Here is a 26514-nt window from a genome sequence, read left to right as displayed (position 1 = left end):
CTGCATTCTGCAACTGTGCCATTTACTCCTACTGAGTCCACAGGGATTAGAGGAATGGGAGTAGCCCTGGTTAAACGGATGGCAATTTTGTTTGTTAGTGTAATCTCAGCAATGCATAGTTGCAGAACCAATAACAATTAATTTGTTCAAAAAAGGGAATAGGGATAACCCTGGAAATTACAGGCCAGTTAGTCTTACCTCAGTGGTGGGCAAATTACTTGAAAGGGCTCTGAGATAGGATTTATGATCACTTAGATAGGTACAGTTTGATTTGTGACAGTCAGCATGGATTTGTGAAGGGTAGATCATGTTTCACAAACCTTACTGAATTCTTTGAAGAGGTGACCAAACATGTGGATGAAGGTAGTTCAGTGGATGTGGTATACATGGATTTAAATAAGGCATTTGATAAGGTTTCCCATGGTAGGCTCATGCAGAAAGTAAGGAAGCATGGGATAGGGGAAATATGGCAGATTGGATTCAGAACTGGCTGACCCTTACAAGTCGAAGAGTGGTAGTGGATGGAAAATATTCAACATGGTGCTCCGTTACGAGTGGTGTACCACAAGGATCTGTTTGGGTCCTATTCTATTTGTGATTTTTGTAAATGATTTGGACGAAGGAGTGGAACCGTGGATTAGCAAGTTCGCCAACGATCCGAAGGTGGGTCGAGTTGTGGATAGTGCGGAGGGCTGCTCTAGGTTACAAAGGAATATTGCTGGGATGCAGAGCTGGGCTGAGAAGTGGCAACTGGAGTTTAATCCAGAAAAGTGTGAGGTGATTCATTTTGGAAGGACAAACCTGAAAGCAGAATACAGGGTTAACGGAAATATTCTGGCAGTGTGGAGGAGCAGAGGAATCTCGGGGTTCATGCCCACACTTGCCTGAAAGCTGCCACCCAGGTGGATAGAGTTGCTAAGAAGGCATATGGTGTGTTAGCTTTCATTAATAAAGGGATTGAGTTCAAGAGCCGTGAAGTTATGCTCCAGCTATACAAAAGCCTGGTTTGACCACCTCTGGAGTATTGTGTCCAGTTCTGTTCACGTCATTACAGGAAAGATGTGTAAGTGTTGGAAAACATGCAGAGGAGATTTACCAGGATTTTGGCTGCAATGAACGGAAGGTCTTACGAGGAAAGGTTGAGAGAGCTAGGCCTTTTCTCTTTAGAACAACAAAGGATGAGAGGTGACCTGTCAGAGGTGTACAAAATGATCAGAGATATAGATAGAGTGGACAGCCAGAGACATTTTCCTAGGGTGGAGGTAGCTATTACAAGGGGCCATACTTTTAAAGTTAGTGGAGGTAGATACAGGGGGGAACGTCAGAGGTAGGTTCTTTACTCAGACAGTGATAGGGGTGTGGAATGCATTGCCAGAGGGGGGAAGTGGAGTTGGCCTCATTAGAGGCATTTAAGCGGCTATTAGATAGGTATATGGATGATAGTATAAGGTAGGGGCGGAGGTTAGATAGACCTTAGGTTTAAGGTAAAAGTTCGGCACAACATCATGGGCTGAAGGGCCTGTACTGCGCTGTACTGTTCCATGTTCTACATTCTACATTCTATGTTCAACATTCTAGATATGAGTACGAGTGAAAAAAATACACTGCTCAATGGATCAATCAGTGAATGCAATCCGAGATGGCACAATCCTATGGAGACGAGGTAGACTCCAATGCAAATTCCCAATGTGTACAGAGTCGGCTGGTCTTAAGCCAGAGTGCCACGAGGGAAAGTACCAAATTCATCACGGCTTCCAAAAAAACATGTTTGTCTGCCTCTGTGTTTGAAGGGAATTTCATAAACTTTGTCTTTTAAGCTAGAGTACAATTTCACGGAATTGGCCCCCAATTACATGTCACTTCTAGTGCGTGCATTAATTTTCATTCAGAGTGATAGCAAACCTTGCATTGCCCTAAAGTGACAAGACTGGACAATATTCAAGCTTGGGCTAATAAATGACAAGTAACATTTTGCAATACAGTTCCAGACGATGGCTATCATCAACAAGAGAATCTAGTCATTCATAGCAGTTTGCTTCTGAAACCCCACTTCCAAATAACTTCCTGAAGGTCACCACTGACCAGAAAACAAACTGGAGCAGCCACGCAAATATTGTGGCGACAAGAACACATCAGAGGCCAGGAACTCTGCAGAGAACAAATTACCTCCTGACTCCCCAAATCCTGATCACCATCTGCAAGTCAGAAGTCAGGAGTGTGATGGAATACTCCCCACTATCCTGGATGGGTGCAGCTCCAACAATACTCAAGAAGCTTGACAGCATCAAGGTCAAAGTAAGTCACCTTGACAGGTACCATATCCACAAATGTACAGTCCCTCCAACACCCATGCTCAGTAGCAGCAGTGTACACTATCTACAAGATGCACTGTCAAAATTCACCACGGATCCTTAAACAGTATCCAGAAGCACAAGGCTAACGGATGTATTGGAACATTTTTTTATATTCATTTATTTTTATATTTACTCCTGGGACATGATCATCACTGACTGGCCAGCATGTCTTGCCTGTCCCCGGGTGACCTCGGATGGCACGGTGGCTCAGTGGTTAGTACTGCTGCCTCACAGCGCCTGGAACCCAGGTTCAATTCCACCCTCGGGAAACTGCCTGTGTGGAGTCTGCACATTTTCCCTGTGTCCAAATGGGTTTCCTTCCACAGTCCAAAGATGTACAGGTTAGGGGGAATTGGCCATGCTATATTGCCCAAGTGTTCAGGGATGTGCAGATTCGATGGCTTACAGGGGGACGGGTCTGGATTACTCGGTCTGAGCATTGGTGTGGACTTGGTGGGCTGAAGGGCCTGTTTCCACACGGTAGGGATTCTATGATCTATGATAGTCAGCTGCCGAATTGAACCACCATAGTCCATGTGCCGTCAGTTGAACCACAAAGCCCGTAGGGAGATAATTCCAGAATTTTGATCTTGTCAGGTGGTTAGCTATCCACCGCAGTATTCTGAGCCTCTGACCTGCTTTTGTAGCCACTGTATTCACGTGGTGAGTCCAGTTGAGTTTCTGGTCAATGGTAACCTTTCCAGGGGCATAACAAGTTCTGGATCACAAGCCTTCAGTACCATTGCCACAATGCTGTCAGCACTATGTGGCAAGAAGCAAAATGTACGTCGGCTGGAAGATTTCAATGTCCACCAAAAGTTGCTTTGCAGCAACAGTAGAGTCATTTGCCTGTGTTTGGCCCATATCCCTCTGAACCTTTCTTATCCCACGAACCTGTCCAAATGTCTTTTCAATTTGTAATCATACCCGTCATTACCACTTCCTCTGGCAGCTCGTTCCATATATGCACCACTCCCTGTGTGAAAACGTTGCCCCTCAGGTCTATTTTAAATCTTTCCCCACTCACCTTAAACCAATGCTCTCTAGCTTTGGATTCCTCTACTCTGTGGAAGAGGCTTTGGTAATTCACCTGACCTATGCCCCTCATGATTTTATAGACTTCTATAAGGTCACTCCCCAGCCTGCTATTCCACAGGGTAACACGGTCCCAGCCTATTCAGCTTCTACTTATAACTGAAACATTCCTGATAACATCCTTGTAAATCTTTTTACACCCTGTCCACTTGAATAACATTCTTCTTATAGCAAGACAACCAGAATTGTATGCAATATTCCAAATGTGGCCTCACTAATGATGTCTTGTACTGTTATCGCATGACATCCCAACTCCTATACTCATTTCATTGCCTGATGAAGGCAAGTATGCCAAATGCTGCCTTCACCACCCTGTCTGCCTATAAAGCCACTTTCAAGGAACCAGGTATCCGCACGACTTGATCTCTCAGTTCGACAACACTACCCAGAGCCCTAAAACCGTTTGAGCTGGTGAGGTCCTTAAGAACACAGCTGCCAGACTGGGTCTGCTGCAGGCGATGAGGGCAACAAGAGGGCAAAACATCTTTGATCTTATCACATGTCCATGACAGCAGGTGGGAGTGTGACTGCTGCACAGTCTTTGTGGAGGTAAAGTCCTGCCTTCACATTGATAATAGTCTCTAGATTATACATCCTTGCAACCCACTTCCTGTAAAGACTCCATTCCATTCTCTCAGTTCCTCCCACTCCGTCGTATATGTTCAGATGAGGCCAACTTCGACGAGGGAGTCTCTGAAATGTTCACCTTCTTCCACAACTGAGGATTCCCCTGCTCAATGGTCAACAGGGTCCTCAGCTAGGTCCAATCCATCTCTCACCCTGACTCCTTCTCTTCCCTCCTGCAACGGCGATAGGAATCCCCTTGTCCTTACCTATCATCCCACCAGAACCTACATCCAGAAGATCATCAGGTACCATTTCTGCCACCTCCTGACACATAGTCCCGTCCCCTCCCTTGTCTGCCTTCCGCAGGGACCATTCCCTCCGGGACACCCTGGTCCTCACTTCCTTCACACTCAACGGCACCCCCACAGCCCTACGGCACCTACCCCGTAACTGGTGAAGGGTGCAACACCTACCCATTTGCCTCCTCCCTCCCCAGTGTCCAAGGGTCCAAACATATCTTCCAAGTGAAGCAACACTTCACCTGCACTTCCCACAATCTAGTCTATTGCATTTGCTGCTCACAATGTGGTCTCCTCTACACTGGGGAAACGAAATGTGGACGAGGTGACTGCTTCGCACAACATCTGTATTCTGCTTGCAAAAAAAGACCTTAAACTACCCGTTGACTGCCAGTTTAACGCACCACCCTGTTCCCTGGCCAAGATCTCTGTCTCTGGCTTGCAGCAGTGTTCTGCCGAAGCTCAATGCAAGCTAGAAGGACAATCCCTCATATTCCCCTTTGGGACCCTGCAGCCCTCCAGGCTCAATATCAAGTTCAATAATTTTATGGCCTAAACTCTCCCATGTCCTAACAACCTAACGCACACACCAGGTCTTGTTACCACATAGCCTGCCATCACATACTACCTGTTATTAGTCACTAACAGTCCCCATTAACAACTATTCACCCTCCCAACCTGATCGTTATCAACTCTTTGTCTGTCCAACTGCTCTTCTCTCTCTTTGGGTTCTATCTTATCATTTACTCTCCACCCCATCCACCTTCCCTTTTTCCTGCATATAAACTGATGTTTTCCCAGCCACATTAGTTCTGAGGAAGGGTCACCGGACCCAACTCTGTTTTCTCGTTCACAGATGCTGTCAGACCTGCTGAGCTTTTCCAGCAACTTTGTTTTTGTTCCTGATTTACAGCATCAGCAGTTCTTTCGGTTTTTATACTCTCTATCATGTTATGTGGCACTATCACTGTGCCAAGCAGGTCAGATTTCAAATAGATCCAGCTAATCAAAACTGGGCATCCATGTGGGCCATCAACAGCAGCAGAAATATACTCCAACGCAATCTGCAACCTCATAGTTAAACATTTGCCCATTCAATCATGATTAAGCCAGGGAAATCCCTGGATAAAAGAAGAGTGCAGGAGGACATGTCATGTGCAGCACCTGGCATACCTAAAAATGAGATGTCAACCTGGTGAAGCTACTAGACAGGACGATTTGTGTGCCAAACAACAGAAAGAGCAAGTGATAGACAGCTAAGCAATCTCACAGCCAGCAGATCAGATCTAAGCTTTGCAGTCCTGCACATCTAGTCATGAATGGTGGAGGAGGCGGCTCCACAAATATCCTCATCCCCACGGCAGAAGAGCCCAACACAAGTGTGAAAAATGGTATGTAACATTTGCGCCACACAAATGCCAGACAATGATCAATAAGAGAGAATCTAACTATTCCCCCTTGATATTCATTGGAGTCACGATCTCGAAGTTAAACTAATGCAGGTTATTATTATTGGCCTTCAAGGATGCTCAACACAGGTAGGGGCACTGTTGGATTTTAATCAGCTAGAACCATACACTTTACCAGCAGAGAGCACCGGGAAGCTGACTGATAACCTACCCAGCTATAATCAGAGAGCGTTAGCTTCACAAAATCAGGATGTAATGATCTCAAGAAATTCTCTCACCTGTACTTCCGTTTGCGAGAGTGAGATCGGGAACGAGAACGTGAGCGAGACCTTGTAAAGGACCGGGAGCGAGAACGAGAGCGGGACCTTGAATGAGACGACTGCGACCTGGACTTTGAACCGGTAGCTTTCGACATTTTTCAATGTGGATGTGACAAAGTGAGCTTGTCACTTTGTATCTGTCAAAAAGGAGATGTAGAAACTTAACAAGAGGATACCAGAGAAATTAGTGAGTGCAAAAGAAAGATACAAGCATGCAAACAGATACAGCCATCATCAATGCGAGCAGTTGGATCGAGTGTGTCATACACTCAATGCTGTTTTTAGTTTTACACTATTTCCCCTCTCCAATTTCATTCCCATGTCACTGGCAAAAGAAGGCTCTGAAACTGGAAAGCACATATTAGACCTCAATATTATAACAAAAAATGGATTTACTGAGTAGGAATTTACAGAAAAGATTAATTTTACAATTATGTTTTAAGAGATCATTGCAACTTTTGACTGCAGGATGATGTGGAACAACAGCATTCTCTGGGTCTTTTGCCATCACTGCAATTGAATGGGAACAAAAAGGGTGAGGAAATTGATTGCTGAAGAAGAGTTGGGTTCTGGGAATAAATTAAGATAGGTGGGGGAACAGCCTGAATGCCTCAGGTACCTCAGATGCTCACAACCCTATTCTTTTACGGATGGCATCTAAACCAGATTCTTGCTAATGCAAGGAACCAAGTTCACCATTATGCTACTAATATTTTTGATACTCACAATTATGGGACAATTTCACCACTGCCTCAGCAATCTGTGCCAGGATGTGGATCTGTGCAGAAGGAGGACTACAGGACCAAGCTCATGCTGCACACTGGTGTGCATCAGACCAAAACCCCCTGCTCAAAATATATTAAGATAGCCTAGATCCTAACTTCTTCTAATTTTAAAGGGAGGTGTAAGCCATTGCATTCCATTAGCAATGAAATTGGTCAAACTACTCAACTTTAAGCAAAACACACTATTTTTACACTACAGTCAAAATACAGAAAAGTAAAAATAAAAGAGTTGGCTTAACTGTAACATATCAAAATGCTTAACAAAATAATATATATGAACTACTAATTAACTGTTCCAATATAGTAACATCCCATAAACATACCCTTGGCAAAGGCAAATTCAGTAAAAATAGGTTGCCTCACATGCAATTCTAACAGCAGGAAGAGAACCACAGCTGTAACAGACAGAAATTAGAGCTTCAACATCCAGCTTCAGGATCCTAGCAACTGCTGCTGAAGGCTAAAACTTAAGAAGTCCAGTTCTGTGGGAGTTTGACCCCACTCATCAGACTGTTCCTATTCCAATTTCGAAAAAAACCCAAGGTCTCACAAGCTGCTTACTTTATTGGCTTGAGCAGTCCACTCGTCACCTCTATCTCAATCTTACTTAATCAAAGAAAACAGGACAAAATACACTTTTCAAGCTATAGTATTGCCACAAAGTGATCTACATTTCTTTAGCCCTTACACTTAGGGCCAGAATGAATTTTATCCTGGGAGACACATCCGATACAAAACCAGACCTACGTTTTAATTTAGTTCTGACACAATGCATGGAAACCCCCTGGTCGGATGAGAAGTACAACCAAGCTAGCAGCCAATATGCTTTCCTAACTTTTAAAAAAGACAGTAGGTCAATCTCAGAATAAAAAAAAAGAAATTCCACTGCTGCTGCAAACAAAGCACGCCAAGTTACACCTCTCTCCCTTAGCCAGGTGCCATTCTCACTCACTTAACTGAGAGTGGCACACAGAACTCTCCCCAGCACTGATCTTAATAGGGAGAGAGGAGACCTCCATGTTTCTAGTAACAAAACACCAGGAAAGATGAAACTGAGAAACAGGCCTACAGTTCATTGAAACCCAATTCTGCATACTAAAGTGACCTCATCTGGTTGATCATTCAGACAGTTATCACTAAGTCTGGAATCGCGAGAAATCATTTTCACATTTCATGATCACAATGGTTTACCTTAATTTAGAAACAGGATTCTGAGAGTCTTTAGCTCTGAAAATAACTCTCAGAACTTTAAAGTGTCTTTAAGAAACTGGAAATCACCACATTTCATGGAAGGACCCAAGGAATATGTGAGATTTCATTTCATTCCAAGTTTTCAATGTGTCTACGGGAATAACGAATAGCATGGGATAATGCATTAGACTCAGCAAACATAGGAACATGACAAATGAATATTATTTGTCTACCAAACAGTGGAGCTATAAGCATCAACTCCAAATAACGGAGATAGTGTAACATTTACCATTTAAGAGAAATCCCAGGAATTGAACTACAGCAGACAGAGGAGAAGAAATGGAGAAGGGGAAAGAAGAAACGGGAGCCGAATAAAGAAGATACAAAACGTAAGTAATCACTCAAAATCCTGACCAATCTCCTACACTCTCTTGCTCAGTACCTCTATACCCCACAATTCTCTTGCTATCCAAAACTCTGTCAATCTCACTCATGAATATATTTAAAGACAGAACATTCTGAGCTCTCTAGGGAACAGAGTTCTAATAACTCACCAGCATATGACTGGAGAAATTTCTCTTTTCAATTCTAAGTGGCTGACCCCTATTCTGAAAATGTTATCTTTAGTTACAGACTCCTCAGCCAGGGGAAACATCTTCCCATCCCTTTCCCCGACAGTCACAGAATCCCTACAGTGTAAAAGCAGGCCCTTTGGCCCAACAAGTCCACGCTGACCCAACAAGTCCACACTGACCCACAGAGCAACCCATCCAGACCCATCCCCCGATAGCCGACTTGATCTACACATCCCTGAACACTACAGACAATTTAGCATGGTCAATCCACCTAACCTGCACATCTCTGGATTGTGGAAGGAAACCGGAGCACCCGGAGGAAATCCATGCAGACACGGAGAGAATGTGCAAACTCCACACAAGACAGTCGCCCAAGGAGTCGAACCTGGGTCCCTGGTGCTGTGAGGCAGCAATGCTAACGAATTAAGAATAACGTATGTTTCAATGAAATCACAGGGAAGACAGGCCTAGGATACTCAATCATCTCTCTTTGGACAATCTTCTCAGATTAAGAACAAGTCTAGTGGAAGGCTTCTTGATCGCTTTGCTTTTGAAGCTCCCAATCCTAAAAATAAAAAAAACCTCTGACTCTCCGTAACACAAGTACTTTTCTCTTTTCAGAGTTTCCCTTGAGAACACCTGGTTTAGTGAACTTTAGTTGCACTTCTTTTAAAGATAACTATATCCTTCCTTACGGAAATCTTATACAGTGATTCAGATGTTGCCTTACCAATTCCTCACATCTGTGCTAAGTTCACCCTTGTTATCCAATCCCTCAAGTGTAAAAAAAGGCTAACAGACTATTTGGTTTTTTAAGCTGCTTTCTGAATCTGCATGTTGTCTTTGTTACAAGAACATCCTGGTCATTCTGAACACCAGTATTTCCCAGCTCCCACTACTTTAAAACATGATCTTCTTTTCTGTCATTCCTACTACATGGGTGGCCTCACACTTCACTACATCATTTTTCAACTGCCATATTCTATACCACTCCCTTAACTCTTCCTTAACCCTTTGAAGCTTCCCCAAAGCTTACAAATCCACCTAACTTTATATCATTAGCAAATTAAAGTGAGTGTGCAACAGAGAGAAGTAAGAGAATGAATGAGACTGGGCAGACTTGAGCTGTAAAACCAATTATGCATTGCTCCAAACTGACTGAAGTTCTAAGACTTTTCTCTTGTTCCTTATCATCGTACTGCAGTGAAATAATTTTACTGGACCACTCCACAACACAAATATATTAGCCTGAATGTACCATGAGAACCAGGGGTGTGGGTTGGGTAATAAATTATGCCACTGACAGCTAGCAGTTCACTATTACACATTTCAGGTTCTTTGCCCTTTACAATTAAGCCTGTAACCTTCTTCCTGGACAGTTAGGTTTGTGCAGTAATTTAGATTCAGAAATAAATGTATTTCAGCAGTTCTTACCATAGTACACAGTGCATACACAGATCTGCATGACATTAAAATAAAAGGACGAGTAGGCCATATAGTCCACCAAGCCTGCTCCAACATTCTATATCCGATCTTCAAATTTAACTCTATTTTACCCCCTCCAATCCTCACGTACCTCAATTCCTTTGGAGCCCCAAAATTAACCCTTGTCCTGAGACTATGCCCCTCTAGTTCTTTTATATCCAGAGTAGCAGTCACTCAGCATCCATCCTGCCAAACCCTCCCTGAATCTTGGATCTTCAAGGAGAATACCCCTCATTCTTTTAAACTCCAGAGCAGATAGATTGATTTCTTGGGTGAGGTTGTTGACCTTCAGAGCGATTCAGCAAAATCAATTTAGCAAATCTTCACTGCATACATTCCAAAAATTGTACTTACAGGAAAATACAAACATGAATTGCACTGAATACTCCTGGTTGTGACCTCACCAAAGTTCTGTAAATGGCTGCAAAACTTAATTGTGATCATCCAAAACACTTGCAAATAAGAAATACATACCCTAGAGTGAGCGCACAGAAACAGACCCTTCAGCCCAACTCGTCCATGCTGACCAGGTTCCCTAAACTGAACTAGTCCCATTTGCCTCTGACTGGCTCATAATTCTCCAGCTTCTTCCTATGCATGCACCTAACAGAATCTGTCTTAAATGTTGCAACTGTACTCGACTCTACCACTTCCTCTGGCAATTGGTTCCATGTATGACCACCCTCTGTGTAAAAAAAAGTTACCCCTCAGGTCCTTTTAAATCTTTCCCCTCTCACCTTAAACCTATACCTTCCAGTTTTGGACTCCATTATCTTGGGGAAAAAGACCTTGGTTATTCACCTTATCGTGATTTTATAAACCTCTTAAAGGTTACCCCTCAGCCTCCGACCCTCCAGGGGAGGAAAAGGCCCAGCATTTCCAGCCTCTGCTTATAACTCAAACCCTCCAGTCTCAGTAACGTCCTTGTAAATGTTCTTTGCATCCTTTCAAGTTTGATAATAGCAGAGTGGCCAGAATTGTACGCAATATTCCAAATCTGGCCTGGCCAATGCATTGCGCAGCCGTAACACCAACTCCTCTACTTGATGTGCTGACCGACAAAGGGAAGCATGCCAAATGCCTTCTTTACAGCCTGTCTACCTGTGACATTATTTTCAAGGAACTACGTACCTGCACTTCTAGGTCTCTGTGTTTGACAACACTCCCCAGGGTCCTACCATTGATTGTAAGTTCTGGTCTAGTTTGCCTCACCTCGCTTTTATCTAGATTAAATTTTATCTGCTATTCCTCCAGCAAGTTTATATGTGTGGCCTCCTGTTACTCTGGGGGCCCCGAAAGATAATTTCATGACTAGCAGAGGGTTGTGCTTATGCTGTGAAACTGGAGCTTCAATGGGAATGCTAGCTCTGCTGTTCTAGTTAAAAGCCCTTCTCCATTCAACACCACGGAAAATAGATTGTTTATTTATTTTAACTGCTTTCCCTTCATAACATATCTCTATGGCTGGGACAGTAGACACTTCATTAAGGGCATATTTTGTGAGGCATCTTCCACTTGAAACAAACTTCAACTTCACTGCTCCATTCTCTGATGTCCTTTTACATCTTACAGTGATGATTGTTACGAAATGAGATGGAAGGTTGTGGAAGATGGCTTACTGAGCAGGTCAAGAAGTTGTTTAGACAAGTACACAGCTAAAATTAGATGATAAATCTGTCTCCGCCATTAAACTTACGACTATCCAGTTGGCTGTTCGTTCAGCTGTCTTTTGCAAAGTAACGTCTTGGCTAGTCTTTCTACCCCACTCTTCAAATGCATCAGTATAAGCTGAATGGAAAAGGTTATTCCACAACTGAAAATTAAAAGTCCTACAGTTTTTCTGACAAAATAAAACCCACATACCTCAGTCTGGTAAGTGGGTTACCCTTTTTAAAGCCAGTTTTGGTTGTGGACAAAACTTTGCTGTGACAGTTCCCTGAGTTAATGTGGGGAATGCAAGGTCCGGAGGACCATGAGCAGGGATTTGTTTACATTTGCTGCTTAGTGACTACGAACAAATTTGCCATGGTGACAAATCCCAGCACTGTGATCCATCACAACAGGATCTAAATGTCAGGCAGATGCTGGAATTATCTGTACATTTGTTGATCATTAATAAAAGACAGACAGTACTGCCAAACTCAGGAATGGCAATACAATACACAAGACAAACCAGGTAAGCCAGGAGGGCCCTGTTTTTTCCAAGGGGCAGAAGTGCACATCAGAACTTGACAATTTCATCTAAAATAAAGAACTCACATTTATATTGGACCCATATTATCCCAAACAGAACAAGTGATTCCTGAATTCCAAGAATTCAAAATACAGGATTCTGGAAGACAATTCACTGGATACAATCCGTGCCCAGCGTGTTTTCACGTGAATTTTCACACCCTATAACACTGCTGTTTCGGCAGGTAATGTATTTTGATAACTGCAATATTACAGGTTATTTGTAGCCTGAAGTCCTGCCAAGTGGAGTCTGTGTTTGTTTAACTGGACTGGGGCACACACTTCCCATGAATATTCTTTCCCTGACCAAAACAAATTGGTCTGTGGGCAGATTGGCCCATGTTTAGCCCAGGATGCCAGATTTTAAACTGTAATGCAATAACAATCCTTTTGCTACAGCCAACAGTCAAACCTTGCAAATGTGCATCTCTCCCTTGCTCCATGTGCATAGGAAGCCAGTGAGCAGTGATTGTGTCAGGTTGCACAAGGAAGTAGCACAAGAAAAATCAGCAAAGGGTAACTAAAAAAGCAATAAGGGAGAGAAGATTAAATATATGAAGATAAGCTAGCCAGCAAGATAAAAGAAGATTGTAAGAGATTCAAAAAGAGTTGCCATATCAGTAAAGAAAGAGACAACAGCGCACGTTGGACTGCTGGAAAATGAGGCTGGGAAAGTAGCAATGGGGCACAAATAAATGGCAGAAGAAGTGAACAGATACTCAATTTTCATGGTGGACAGCATGGGTAGCATTCCAGAATTTCAAGAGTTGGGATAGAGGGTAATTTAGTGGCCATCAATAAGAAGAATGTGCTGGGGAAGCTGAAGGGTTTGAAGGCAGATAAATCGCCTGTACCAGAAGGACTTCACCCCAGAGTTCTGTACGAGATGAGATGTTAATGAGTTAACATCCCATGAATTTTTATGCTCCTCATACAGGGATATGTGAACACTGTCTCAACCTCCTGCCCGAATAGCATTGTGTGTGAAACATTTGTAAAAATAAATGGCATTAAGTTCTGTAATTTTTATGGCTCTATCCACACTGCTGCCTCCCCATGTTTCTGCTGAGATGGCCAGGTTAGTGACTTTTGATCAAGCCAGGCAGTTGTCACCACTTGAAATCGCATCCTGTCATTATCATACACTTCGTGACGATCAAAGCTGTATCCTGTTCTCAGATGTAAAACTTGTTTTATGTATCTGCCAATTCCAAGAGTATAAAAGCGGGGACTGTCCCCTGTACGGGGAGAATCGCTCACGATAATCAGCACTCCACGCCGGGTTGCATACAGCGATCCTCCGCAGATTGTACTTGCTTAATAACAAAGGATAGTGTTTTTGTAACCAGGTCAGTGTCTTGCTCTTGCATCAAGTCCGTGAGGGTCTCTGAAAAACGAACCTAACAGAGATAGCCGACGAGATTGTAGAGGTATTGGTGGTGATCATTCAGGAATCACTTGAGTCGGGGAGGGTGCCAAAGGACTAGACAATGAATAATGTAATAGCCATATTTAACAAGACAGGGGGGCAGAAGACAGGAAACTATTGGTCTGTGAGCCTGCGCTTGGTTGTTAAGATGTTAAAGTCCAATAATAAGGATCACACTGAGGAGTGCTTGGTCAAATGCGTGATAAATAGGACTCAGTAAGCACAGCTTTGTCAAGAGAAGGTCATGCCTGACAAATCCACCACAATTCTTTGAAGACATAATAAGTAAATTAGACAAAGGAGAACCAGTGGGCATGATCTATTTGGATTTCCGGAGAGCCTTTGACAAGATGCTGCACAGGAGGCTGCTCTTGGTGTTAGGGCAAGTTACTGGCAGGGATAGGGGATTGGCTGACTGATAGCAGGCAGGGAGTGAGATAATGTGATCTTTTTCTGGATGGCAGCTGATGACCAATGGAATTCCACAGGGGTCAGAGCTGGGGCAACAACTAGTCATGTTATACATTAACAATCTGGATGAGGGCATTATCGCTAAGTTTGCAGACGACACAAAGATAGGTGGAGGGGCAATTAGTGCAGAGGAAGTGGGGAGACTGCAGGAGGACTTCGACAGGTGAAAAGAGTGGACAAAGAAGTGGCATATGGAACACAGTAGAAGCATTAGGTACTTGGGTAGGATGAACAGAGGCATAAATTACTTTCTAAATGGGGAAAGGCTTCAGAAGTCTGAACATCAAAAGGGACTTCAGATTCCTCGTTCAGAATTCTCAAGGTTAATATGCAGGTTCAGTTAACAGTTAGAAAGGCAAATGTAATGCTAGTATTCATTTCAAGAGGACAGGAATAAAAGAGCAAGGATGTACTGCTGAGGCTGTAAAAGGTTCTGGTCAAATTGCATTTGTAAATGTTGAGAGTAGTTTGGGCCCCGTATCTAACGAAGGACTTTTTAGCATTGGAGAGGAGGAGGTGGTTTACAAGAATAATTCCAAGACTTGTTATATGAGGAGCAGTTGAGTACTCCATGTCCACACTTGGAGTTTACAAGGATGGGGGAAAAATCTTATTGAAACTTATAGAATACTGAGAGGGCTGGCTACAGCGGACACAGAGAAGTTTCCATTAGTAGGAGAGACTAAGACCTGATACCACAGCCTCAGAGTGTTGGGTCGACTCAGGAGGAATTTTTCTCGCAAGGTGGTGATGAATCTGTGGAACTCATTCTGCACAGACTGTAGAGGCCAAGTCACTGATTGTATTCAAGATATAGACTGATTCTTGATTGATTAGGGGGTCAAAGGAGAGGCTAAAGAATGGTGTTGAGAAACATCTCAGAAAACGAACAAATGGCAGGAAAAGAACTGCTGCAGTCAAAGTAATCAGAAAATCTCCGTCCCTAATCACTTCAATTTATTGCGTAATTCACGGTCAATACAAAGACATCTATCCATTCTTTGGAACTGAGAACCAGAAGCAAAGATTAGTAACCACCCAAATGGATAGGTTGAGGAATGTATATTTTTATAACAATGCTGCAATGTTTATTATTGTTATTTTTTATATAAAAACGGCAGCACAATTTTGTTTAGCATTCCTGGCCCCGATCCCAAAAGTTCCTACATTTATAGGATAGGTGGCTTTAGGTTGGAGAGAGAATATTTGTGACTGATACAGAGCGGCATCGTTAAAGATTTAAAACTGGAGCCTAATTCCAAAACAGGTGCCCCAATTTCTAAGATAACGAAGTGTGGGGTTGGAAGAACACAGGAGGCCAACCAGCATCTTAGGAGCACAAAAGCTGACGTTTCTACGGTCACTGAAAATACCAAGAGAAAGACGCAGCCCACCAGAAACATGACTAGGACGCAGTAAGTATCTTAATTATGTGCTTCCAACAACTGGTACAGTAAATCTATGACTCAATACTAAATACAACCTGATGCCTCCAGGATCTTTGCCCTGGTTTGTAATGAGCGAGCGGATCTTATCAGGGCAGAAACTGAAGTACAACCGAATGCCCAACTGCTGTTGATCACAATCAAGTGACGATGCAGGCTCAGAATCAAGATTGGCTACAAGCAGCAATTTTCCAAAACATCCGAATTCGACCAATTCCTGTTTAATTGAAGTGCAGTACAGTTGCCTGTCCCACATAAACATACCCAAAATTAACACATTCAAAGAGAGGAGGGGGTCAAAACCAGAGTTAAGAATCAAAATATTCATGAGAAGCTTTTGGAAAATAAATTGAGAAAACTGGCCATGTCAATTATTATTGGGAAAAGGAGTGAACTGACAACTTGTGCTGGAAACAGGGAGTGAACAGACAAAGTCAACCATTATGATTATTAATGCACAGCTGAATGCCTTTCCAGTCAAATTATTTCTAAAACCAATCTTAAAATGCACAAAGCATTGTTGCATCTTACATAACATTATCAGAACGTCATGGCTGTAAAAGCTAGCAGTGTGCTTGTACCTCTACAGTACAGGTGAAGGAAATACTAGCCTGAGGGGAGCTGCTTTGATTCCCACTGCAAAGAACAAAGGCGCACGGCTATATATTTTACTGAACAACTACATCCGCAGGTGTCTACTAAATAGACAACAAGGCAACAGTACGCCCAAAGACACTGACCACACTGCCCTACATTAAGAACGTATTAGAACTGTTGAGACTCCTAAGACCACTAGGAACCATAGCAGAGCACAAGCCCACAGCCATGCTACTCAAGGATTAAAAACCCCATTCCCATAACATGCAGAACCAACATACTTTACAAAATACCATGTAAACACTCCAAAAACATTACATTGGACAGACAGGAAGGAAACTAGCCATCAGAATACATGAGCATCAGCTAGCAGCTAAACAATACGACAAATTCTCCTTAGTATTGGTACACTCGGACAATGAAGGCCATTGGTTTAGCAGAGAAAATGTAACTACAGTAGCCCAAGCCAAACATAGACACGCACGGGTATTCCTACAGGCATAGCTCTCAACCCTTAAGGCAATCAACAAACATACCCCCTACCCCTCCCCCATTTCTGAAGAAGGGTCCCAACTCGAAACTTCAGGTTCCCTGGTCCTCTGATGCTACCTGGCCTGCTGCGTTCCTCCAGCTCCATAGTGTCAGTAGTGTCTAGCATCCGTTGAAGCGCTGTTGTTCTGTCCTGCTCTGAATTTATATGGTCTGGTCTGTCATAGTGGGTTTTGTACCATAGCGGTATGTAGATAGGTTTATTTCAACATGTGTCATGAGTGAGTCTATCCACTAGTAATGACTGGGGTTGAACACCAGTTTTCAGGCAGGGAACAAGGCTTGTCTTTGGGTAATAACCTGAATTGTTTGGTAGGTGAGGGTGATGCTCATTTTCAACAACAATTTATATGTATGTGTAGCCTATAACATTATCAAATGGATAATGTTTAATTTAGCAAAATTTAACATTCCGTCATGCGGCATATTAGTGCAGATGGTCAAACGGATTGGTTAAAGTTAAAGAACATCTTAAAGAAAGAGGGCTGCAGTACCAGAGAGGATGAGTGACAGGAACTCCAGAGTTTAGGCTCAAACAGCAAAAGAAACTATCACCAGAAGAGCAATTATATCAAGACGGCAGAATTAGATAAGTGCAGATATTTCAGAGGGTTGCAAAGGGTGATAACAACGGAATAAAGAAAGTGCAGACCACTCAGAAGCACAACTGTGAAGAGACAGAGGAAGAAAATTATGTTTTCAAGCATAGCTAAGGCTGCTGACAGATCAGGAAGGGTGAGGAGGGATATTTTATCTTCATCACAGTAACAGCAGCATGCAATTTGTAACTTTGATAACAGTGATTTTGGTACAGCAGCATGGGTGAAAATCACATTGGAGATGTTCAAACATGAGAGCTCCTGGAAAGTCTGGTACAAATTTGGGAGATGTCAATATGTTCAAGGACTTATGGCTCTTAGCACAATGATAGCATTCCTGGGCGAGGAAGCCCAGGTTCAAGTCCTATTTACTCCATAGGTGTGTAAGAACACCTCTGAACAGATTTGTTTGAAAGTATCCAGATTTATGGGCTTCAAAGGAGGTGGAGGTATGAGACAGGGCTGTTGTGTGCAAGGACAGTAGTGTCAACCATTGATTTAGGAGGGCGATGGCATCTAATGGCAGTGAATAATTAACAATATCAACAAAAAATGGGTATCTGCAGGGGCACTGGGTGTTTAGAGGGAATCAAGTCAGTGGTGCAAGATGTGGGTCTCAAGGACATAATGAATTCAAGAAGGGCATGAAGGAAAGTAGAAGAGAAGCAAGAGAACGATGCAACTTCAGGATTAGGGCTATTGGGTCACATGCCACATGGCAGCAAGTTACATCAAGAGCAGTAATCCTGGTCATCTCTTTCAGGAACAGCCAGCAAGAAAGTGGATCACATCAACGGGCAGCTTCCTAAATAGTGTCCAGGCTCTGGTTGTGTCTCAACTGGTGCCTCAAGATTCGTGTTAGCTACTGCAAGGCCCTTAGGTAGAAGTTGGATATAGCTAAACAAATTTTGTCAACTGTAATTGAGGGATATCCCAAACAATGAAACATTTCCAAGAATTTACCAACTTCACCAACAGAGTCATGCAATCCTGATCATTTGAAGTCTTCAATGCTCAAATGACAGCTTGTGTGGAACAGCGGCAAGGGAAGGCCTAATGACCCAAGGTGGATAAGGAAGGGGTAGGGGTTTTTTTGGGAGGATATTAAGTCTGATGCGTTAGTGGGAGGGCAGAAATCAGCATGGGCAACTGTTTGGATGGTCTTTACCTCAGTTTACAATGTCACATTGAAAAGGTGACGCGTACAGAAAGGACTGTGGATACTGGGGATCCAAAATAAAAACAATTGCTGAGAAAAACTCAGCAGGTCTGACAGCACCTACGAAGACAGAGTTTGTGTGTCACATCCAATAAGGACTCTTCAGAACTCATGGCATGCAAACAGATTGGAGATAGTGTTGTCTGGCATACTGACATCCATACAGTCACACAGATACCACATTCAATTCAAACAGATTAGTCAAGGTTCAGTGGAAGTGCCTATCTTCTGTAGATGGTTGTGGGTTCATGTTTTACTCCACTTAAGCACATAATCTATGCTTGCACTTCAGTGTGGAAGTCCACATCGTTGTAGGTGCCATCTTCTGAAAGCAAGATTAAACAAAAGGCCCTACCAATTGTCTTAAGCAGACATCAAAAATCCAGAAAAGCAGGTGAGTTCTACCCAGGGTCCTGACTAATGTTCATTCATCAATCAATATTAATTAAACAATATTTGGTCATTACTGTATCAACTTGAGAGAACTTGCTGTACACAAAACTGGCTTCAATATTTCCTAGGTTACAACAGTGAGTACCACAAGTGTCAAATTAAGAACTGTCAAGTGCTTTCAGGTATCCTGACTTTTTGAAAGGTTCTATGTGAATGCAAGTCTTTCTCGTTTCAAGAGACAGAGCTGCGAAAGGAGACAGCAACTTCATCAGTGTCTAGGTGACATGGTACTTTCCGCAGTCCCACATTCAGGTAGGATTAAAATATACCCTTTTTGCTGATCATGAGTAAAACCATATTAATAAAAGATTCTCAGAAGGTTATATGGATATCAATCTTCTATTCCTAGTTGAGGTGTGAAAACCTACTCTCACAGAGATGAGGCGCAACATGTTTGAACATCTCAGATGGATAGTGAATTCAAACTGCCTGCAGCTGTCCCCTAGCCAGATGGCATACGGAAGGCAGCATAATCACATTTGAATTTTTATAGCTATAAACATCCCAGGTTAAATTTCAGGATTATTCAGCTCCTAATGTCACAGCCCAAATCCAACAGACAGCTGTAGTGCAAACTGACAGCAGCATCTGTTTGCATCATCAACTCTGTGCCAATAGAAACAATGGATTCAGTTATGCAGACATCTTCAGATATGGCGCAAACCACAGTCAATGTCACTGTACGTCTACTGAGTTCTACATTAAGACCTCAACTTAATGCAAGTTCAACACCCACCCTACACTGTGGGTGAGTGCTAGGATAGTATCACAATGTTCAGCAATGATACAGAATGGGAGATACTAATATGTTCAAAGTGATCCTTATGGTACAGTGGTCCAGATCCAAGCACCACTTACTCTAGAGATGTGTAAGAACACCTCTGAACAGCATTATTATAAAATGTCTATGTTCAAGGACTTTAAAGAAGGTGGAGGTAAGAGACACCTATGTACACTTATATTAAATGACACTTAGTATGGCGATTTGTACACATCTCACTGTGTTTTCATAAATACAAGTGACAATAAATTGCTATACTAATAGTGGAGGAGTGCTTAGACAGTACCACAGATGTAGAGAATGGGCATTTTAGATGTAGTCTCAAGTCTTAATTTACCTTTCCAGCCAGCCTTCCTTCCCTAATTAGACCCATTTCTTGTTGCATCTTCCATCTGCTTGTCCTCAAAATGCCAATCTAGAAGTTGCACCCCAAACCAAAAATGGAAATGGGGACCAAATGTTCAGTAAACAACACACTAAACCACGGGGGTGCAATGCCACATTAGATCAAATGAGTGTGACAGGGTTAGATGAGCCATACACCAGTGAATGGCATGAAACACAGATCAATTCCTCACTGCAGGGCCCACAAATTCAGTGAAAAGTACTAAGCCAGAGTTAGTCAACTAATTAAAGGTATATTACCACCTTCCTAACCTCAAACAGGACATGACTGAAAGTGCACTAGGTTGGAGGGGGAGATGGGCAGGGCATGAAACAAGGTTTGAAATTTACGTGGGGCTATGAAGAGATGAAGGAGAAATGAGAACAGTAAATTGGTGAGATTGCAAGCAGGTAATAATATAGATGAGGAGCAGTAGGTGTTCAAGGAAATTGTTAATTCAATACAAGGACAGTATGTACTCCTGAGAGTCCTGGAATGAAGCTTGGCTGTGGTGTTCCCATGCATATGCAACCCTCGACTTTCAAGGTGGTACAAGCTGAAAGCTTGGAAAATGTGCTCTTGAGGAATATCAGCAAGTTGATACAGTGCATCACCTAGACGGTGCACACTACCGTCAACATGAGCCAGTGGTGGAAGGTGGTTGATTAAGTGCCGATTACATGGGATGCTTCGACCTAGATAATGGTCAGTTTCAAGAACATTATAGGAGCTATACTCATCTAGACAAAAGGAGAGTGTCTATCGCATTTCTGATTTGTGCTTTGTAGACAGTGGTCAGGCTTCTCAATCATTTTGAAAAATTCTCAATCACTGAACTGTTCAGATACTTTAATCAACTTGTTCAGATTGTTCTGACAAACATCTGAAACAGGTGGTACTTGAACCAAGGTTTTCTGGCTTAGAGCTGGGAACACCACTATTATGCTGTAAGTGCCCTATACTGATCTGTTTATTGTACCAGCGATTAATAGGCTGATCAATTAAGTTTTTGATCCATGAAAGTGAACCCCAAAAGATATTGATGGTGGGGAATAGGGCAATGGTAATCCAATGGATATCAGGGAAGATGGTTAGGTTAACTTGTCTCATTTTGGAGGTAGTCATTGTCTAATACTGATGTGGTGTAAATGTTACTTGCCATTCATCAGCTCAATCACGAATGCTGTCCAAGTCTTGGTGAAGAGAATATAGACCGTTTTGTTGTCAGAAAGGTGTTGAACACAAATCATCAGCAAACACGCCCACTTCTGACCTTATGCTGGAAAGAAAGATGTCATGATGAAGCAGCAGAAGACAGATGAGCCTAGGTTACCCCGAGGAATTCTTGCAGCAATGTTCTGGGTTTGAGATTAGTCTCTTGCAGCTACAACCAACTTTGTTTGTGTTAGATATGACTCCAACCATGGGCTAAGAAACACTTCCTTCTCTTCCTTCAACAGTCCCACATGATGCTGGAAAATATAAATCCAGCTTCACCATCACAGCTGACAATGCAAGAAGCCATTGGCAGGCTTGTGCTACCATTTAAATTTCCTTATAAAGGCTGAACTCAAAAAGCAGAAGTCAAAAAGTAGAGAGACAATGACTAGAGAGAGTAGTTGAGAGCTTGAGGCCCAGGCAACTAAAGACACAGCTACCAATAGTGAAGGAACTAAAACTGAATTGGAGTACACGTATGTTGGAAGAGATTACAGTGATAGGGAGGGACAGGGCCATGGTAACACTTGAAAACAACAGCGAGAATTTAAAATCAAGACTTCACCAGGAGCTAACACAGATCAGCAAGCACAGGGCAAAAGCGAAACATGACTTGCTGTTAAAGGCACAGGTAGCAAAAATTTGAATGTTCTCAAGTTCACAGAGGGTAGAATGTGAGACACGAGCCACAGTGCACTGGGGTAGTCAAGTCTGGAGGTAACAATGCAAGAATGACAGCAATATGCCTATGTTTACAACTTGTTAATTCTTGTAAAAATTAATTTTATGCAGCATACAATAGAATATATAATTGTATTATTTCAGCAGAATACTGCTCAAGAGCAGAACTACAATGTCCCTGTATATGTCAGATCAATCACCAACAGCATAAAGCAAAAAAACTATAATACACTGCACTGTATTGCTAACAAGGCTGCATGCTTATTTAAGCTAGGATCTTCACACACATTTATAAATCAGTTGAAGTTAGAGACTGTCAAATCCCCAACGTCATGGTTTGGTTATCAGGTATTCCTGTAATGAGATTAGAATGAGCAGTAAAATATAAACAGCACATGGAGGCAAAGATTGTGATTTTACTATATGCCAGAATATACCTTTCAAACAGTCTAATACTGGGGACCCTTATTCAGCGTACTATATCTTAATTACATTACAATCCAATTAGTCATGGAGATATTAACCTATGTCAGTGTATCAAGCCTGAAGTAATAGGAATAGAAACCAATTAAACCCATGAAGAAACAGAATCACTAATGGCATTTCAGACAGTAGTTATTTACCATATCAATATCTTTACAGTAACAGAACTCAGCAGAATGAATTGAATCTCTTGTGAGATGCTCGATGGCAGACAACAACTCAAGATCAGCTATTAGGATGCACTCAAAGGTCAATAATGAGATAGCCTATCAGTTTACAAATTATTGGTGTAAAAACACTAATCAAACACTACATCTGGTCTTCCCAAAGTGGAGGCTGGAATTCCTGACATTTGGAGTTGAGAGCTGAGTCAGAAACAGTTGTCATGTTGCTCTGCCCCTGTCTCCCAGCCTCTCAGGTCTTGTGTCTCACCTGCTGCTCTCATGGGTCTTGCCAGCCCGTCTCAATTCTCGCAGAGATCGAGAGTTTCCAAGCTGATGGGGTAAGTGGGAACAAGTTTGATACCACATGCAGTTCGAGTTGCTACAGTACAAAAAGGATATTTCAGCTATTGGGCAGAAAATGAAAGAAAACAAAGAGCCTGGTTGAGGGGATGGAGGGATCAAATTATGAGGAAAGATCATGTAGATAGAGCACGACCCTCACCTGAAAAAAAATGCTGAGAAGTGATATGATTGCTGCTGTCACATTCTAAAAGGGTCTAAGATCATAGAAAGATACAATACCAAAAAACACTTGGTCTAATGTACCACCTGCTGAACCATCGTAATCATCGGAAAAGGACCAAGCCCCTACAGCCTGTTTCACCATTCAATGAGATCACAGCTGATCTGCGGCCTAAATCCATATACTTGCCTTTGGCCCAAATTACTTCCTACCTTAGATTAATTTTTGTTAAGCAATCTCTGACTTAAAAAGTAACGACTAATCCCATATCCACTCCTGTTTGTAGAAGACAGTTCCAATCATCTACCATAGATAACAAGGTGCAGAGCTGGAGAAACACAGCAGACCAAGCAGCATCAGAGGGGCAGGAAAGCTGACATTTCAGGTCTAGACCCCTCTTCAGAAATGGGCAAGGGGAAGGGGATTCTGAAATAAATAGGTAGGGAAGGGGAGGTGGACAGAAGACGGATAAAGGAGAAGATAGATACAGGAACAGCAACTCATATACCGCTTGGGAATCCTGCAGCCCAATGGTGTCAATGTGTATTTCACAAGCTTCAAAAATCTCCCCTCCCCCTACTACATCCCAAAACCAGCCCAGCTCGTCCCCACCTCCCTAACCTGTTCTTCCTCTCACATATCCCCTCATCCCACCTCAAGCCACACCCCCATTTCCTACTTACTAACCCCATCCCGCCCCCATGACCTGTCCCCTCCCTACCTACACTCACCTCTGCTGGCTCTATCTCTGCCTCTTTAACTTGTCTGTCTCCTCTCTACCTATCTTCTCCTCTATGCATCTTCGTTCCACCTCCCCCTCTCTCCCTATTTATTTCAGAACCCTCTCCCCAACCCCCTCCCCCTTTTCTGATGAAAGGTGTAGGCCCAAAACGTCAGCGTTTGTGCTCCTAAGATGCTGCTTGGCCTGCTGTGTTCATCCAGCTCCATGCCTTATTATCTTGGATTCTCCAGCAACTGAGTTCCCATTATTTGCGGGGGGGGGAAGAGAGAGCGAGAGCGAGACAGGAGGAGAGCAGGTCGGTCCAGGGAGGGCAAACAGATCAAAGGGGCAGGATGAGGCTGGTAGGTAGGAGATGGGGGTGGGGCTTAAGGTGGGAGGAAGAACAGGTTAGGGAAGCAGGGATGAGCTGGGCTTGTTTTGGGATGTGGTTGGGGGAGGGGAGATTTTGAAGCTTGTGAAGTCCGCACTGATACCAATATGGACTGCAGGGTTCCCAAGCGAAACATGAGATGCTGAGCCTGCAACCTTCGGGTGGTATCGTTGCGCTGCAGGAGCTACAGGATGGATACGTCGTCTAAGGAGTGGGAGGGGGAGTTGAAATGGTTCGCGACTGGGAGGTGCTGCTGTTTGTTGCGAACCGAACGTAGGTGTTCCACAAAGCGGTCCCCAAGCTTCCGCTTGGTTTCCCCGATGTACAGGAGTCCATATCGGGAACAGCGGATACAGTATACCACATTAGCAGATGTGCAGGTGAGCATCTGTTTGATGTGGAAGGTCTTCTTGCGGCCTGGGATGGGGGTGAGGGAGTGTAAGGGCAGGTGTAGCACATCCTGCGGTTGCAGGGAGAAGTGCCAGGATGGTAGTGGGGAGCGTGGAGTGGACAAGGGAGTTATGGAGAGAGTGGTCCCTCCAAAAATCAGATAAGGGTGGGGAAGGAAAAACGTCTTTGGTAGTGGGGTCAGATTGCAGATGGCAGAAGTGACGGAGGATGATGTGTTGGATCCGGAGGTTGGTGGGGTGGTACCTGAGGACGAGGGGGATCCTGTTTTGGTTGTTATTGCGGGGAGAGGGCGTATTCGACCAATGTGGAGGTAGCTGTGGTCCTTGAAAAATGAGGACATCTGGGGTGTCCGGGAGTGGAATGCCTCATCCCAGGAGCAGATACGGTGGAGGCGAAGGAATTGGGAATTGATGAAGGCATTTTTGCAGAAAGGTGGGTGGGAGGTGGTGTACTCTAGGTAGCTGTGGGAGTCGGTCGGCTTGAAATGGATATTGGTTTCCAGGTGGTTGCCAGAGATGGAAACATAGATCCAAACATCTACCACCACGTGCTGTCCTTCCCTTCAATGGTCTGGCTCTAATTCTCAGACTATGCCCCTAGTAGAAATAGTTAACTTAATCTCCCCTGCCTTTTCCTGTTAATATCTTGAAGACTTCGATCAAAGCATCTCTTAACCTTCTAAATTCTAACGAAAACAGGCCTAATTTGTATCATCTGTGCTCATAACTTAGTGCTTTAAGTCCAGCTATCGTTCTTATAAACTATGTCATACCCTCTCCAAGACCAATAAATCCTTTCTTGGGTATGGTGCCCAGATCTGCTCTCAGTATTTCAAGTAGTGGCTAACTTGGACTTTGTATAACTGTAGCATAACTTCTGCTTCTTTATATTCCTGTCCTATAGGCCAGCATTCCATTAGCCTTCTCGATTATTTTCTGCAAATAGTCCTATAGTTATGCTCACACACCAAAAGGTCTGCAATTTCTGATGAGGAAGCTGGATGAATACCAGCAAGTCACTGCTGACTGTATCTCCACGACCCTTTTAGACCATGCGTTCCAGATTGTAACTCATTGATTAAAAAGCATTTTAACTTAACTTACTGTCCTTTGGGATATTTTACTTTTGGATAGTCAATTTTTCCTCCAAAGTGGTATGTGTACATGAACCTGAAAAGTCCCAATGCAAACGGTTCAAGCTGGCTTCTTTAAAATGACACATTTAATTAATTTGCAAATTAAAGGGGTCAATGGATGCAGTATTGGAGTAACTTGAAGGGAGGGCTCTTGGTGTACTGGAGCAGTGGGTTAAAATCCCACTTGCTCCAGAGGTGAGAGATAACATCACTGAACAGGGTGATCAGAAAACATTTAGGAGTAATACGAGATGTGACTTATGTGCAGCATATTAGACGGGGGGGGGGGGGGAAGCCTTGAATCTTTAGATTCCAAAGCCATACATCACCTGAGTTCCATCTGGGTCTGCCACAGACTAACTTTGATGGAGACTGATGATATGATTCATCAATAAGTTCATCATGGTTTTATCATAACATTATCAGGCTCCTAGGAGATGAACCGGATCAAATTTCTGACTTCTGCCATGTCTACCAGTGACAGACCTGCAAAAGATATATCATCCCAGTGGCCACTGTGCACTCTCTACACACAGTCTATGCTGGG

The 26514-nt window shown here is 43.1% G+C and overlaps 1 protein-coding gene across 6 annotated transcripts in view; it reads right to left on the bottom strand.

The window, feature by feature from the left end:
- Window positions 1-26514, bottom strand: part of LOC125464841 (thyroid hormone receptor-associated protein 3-like) — a 113939-nt gene that overhangs the window by 28728 nt on the left and 58697 nt on the right. For all 6 annotated transcript variants that reach the window (XM_048557664.2, XM_048557670.2, XM_048557669.2 and 3 more), the window contains one exon: window positions 6003-6181. In XM_048557664.2, the coding sequence (XP_048413621.1) occupies window positions 6003-6139 (137 nt within the window). In that variant the 5' untranslated portion in view covers window positions 6140-6181. The remainder of the gene's footprint in view (window positions 1-6002; window positions 6182-26514) is intronic.

This window comes from Stegostoma tigrinum, chromosome 24 (assembly GCF_030684315.1).
Source record: "Stegostoma tigrinum isolate sSteTig4 chromosome 24, sSteTig4.hap1, whole genome shotgun sequence".
NCBI classification, from domain to species: domain Eukaryota; kingdom Metazoa; phylum Chordata; class Chondrichthyes; order Orectolobiformes; family Stegostomatidae; genus Stegostoma; species Stegostoma tigrinum.
This window is presented reverse-complemented; position numbering and strand designations above follow the sequence as displayed.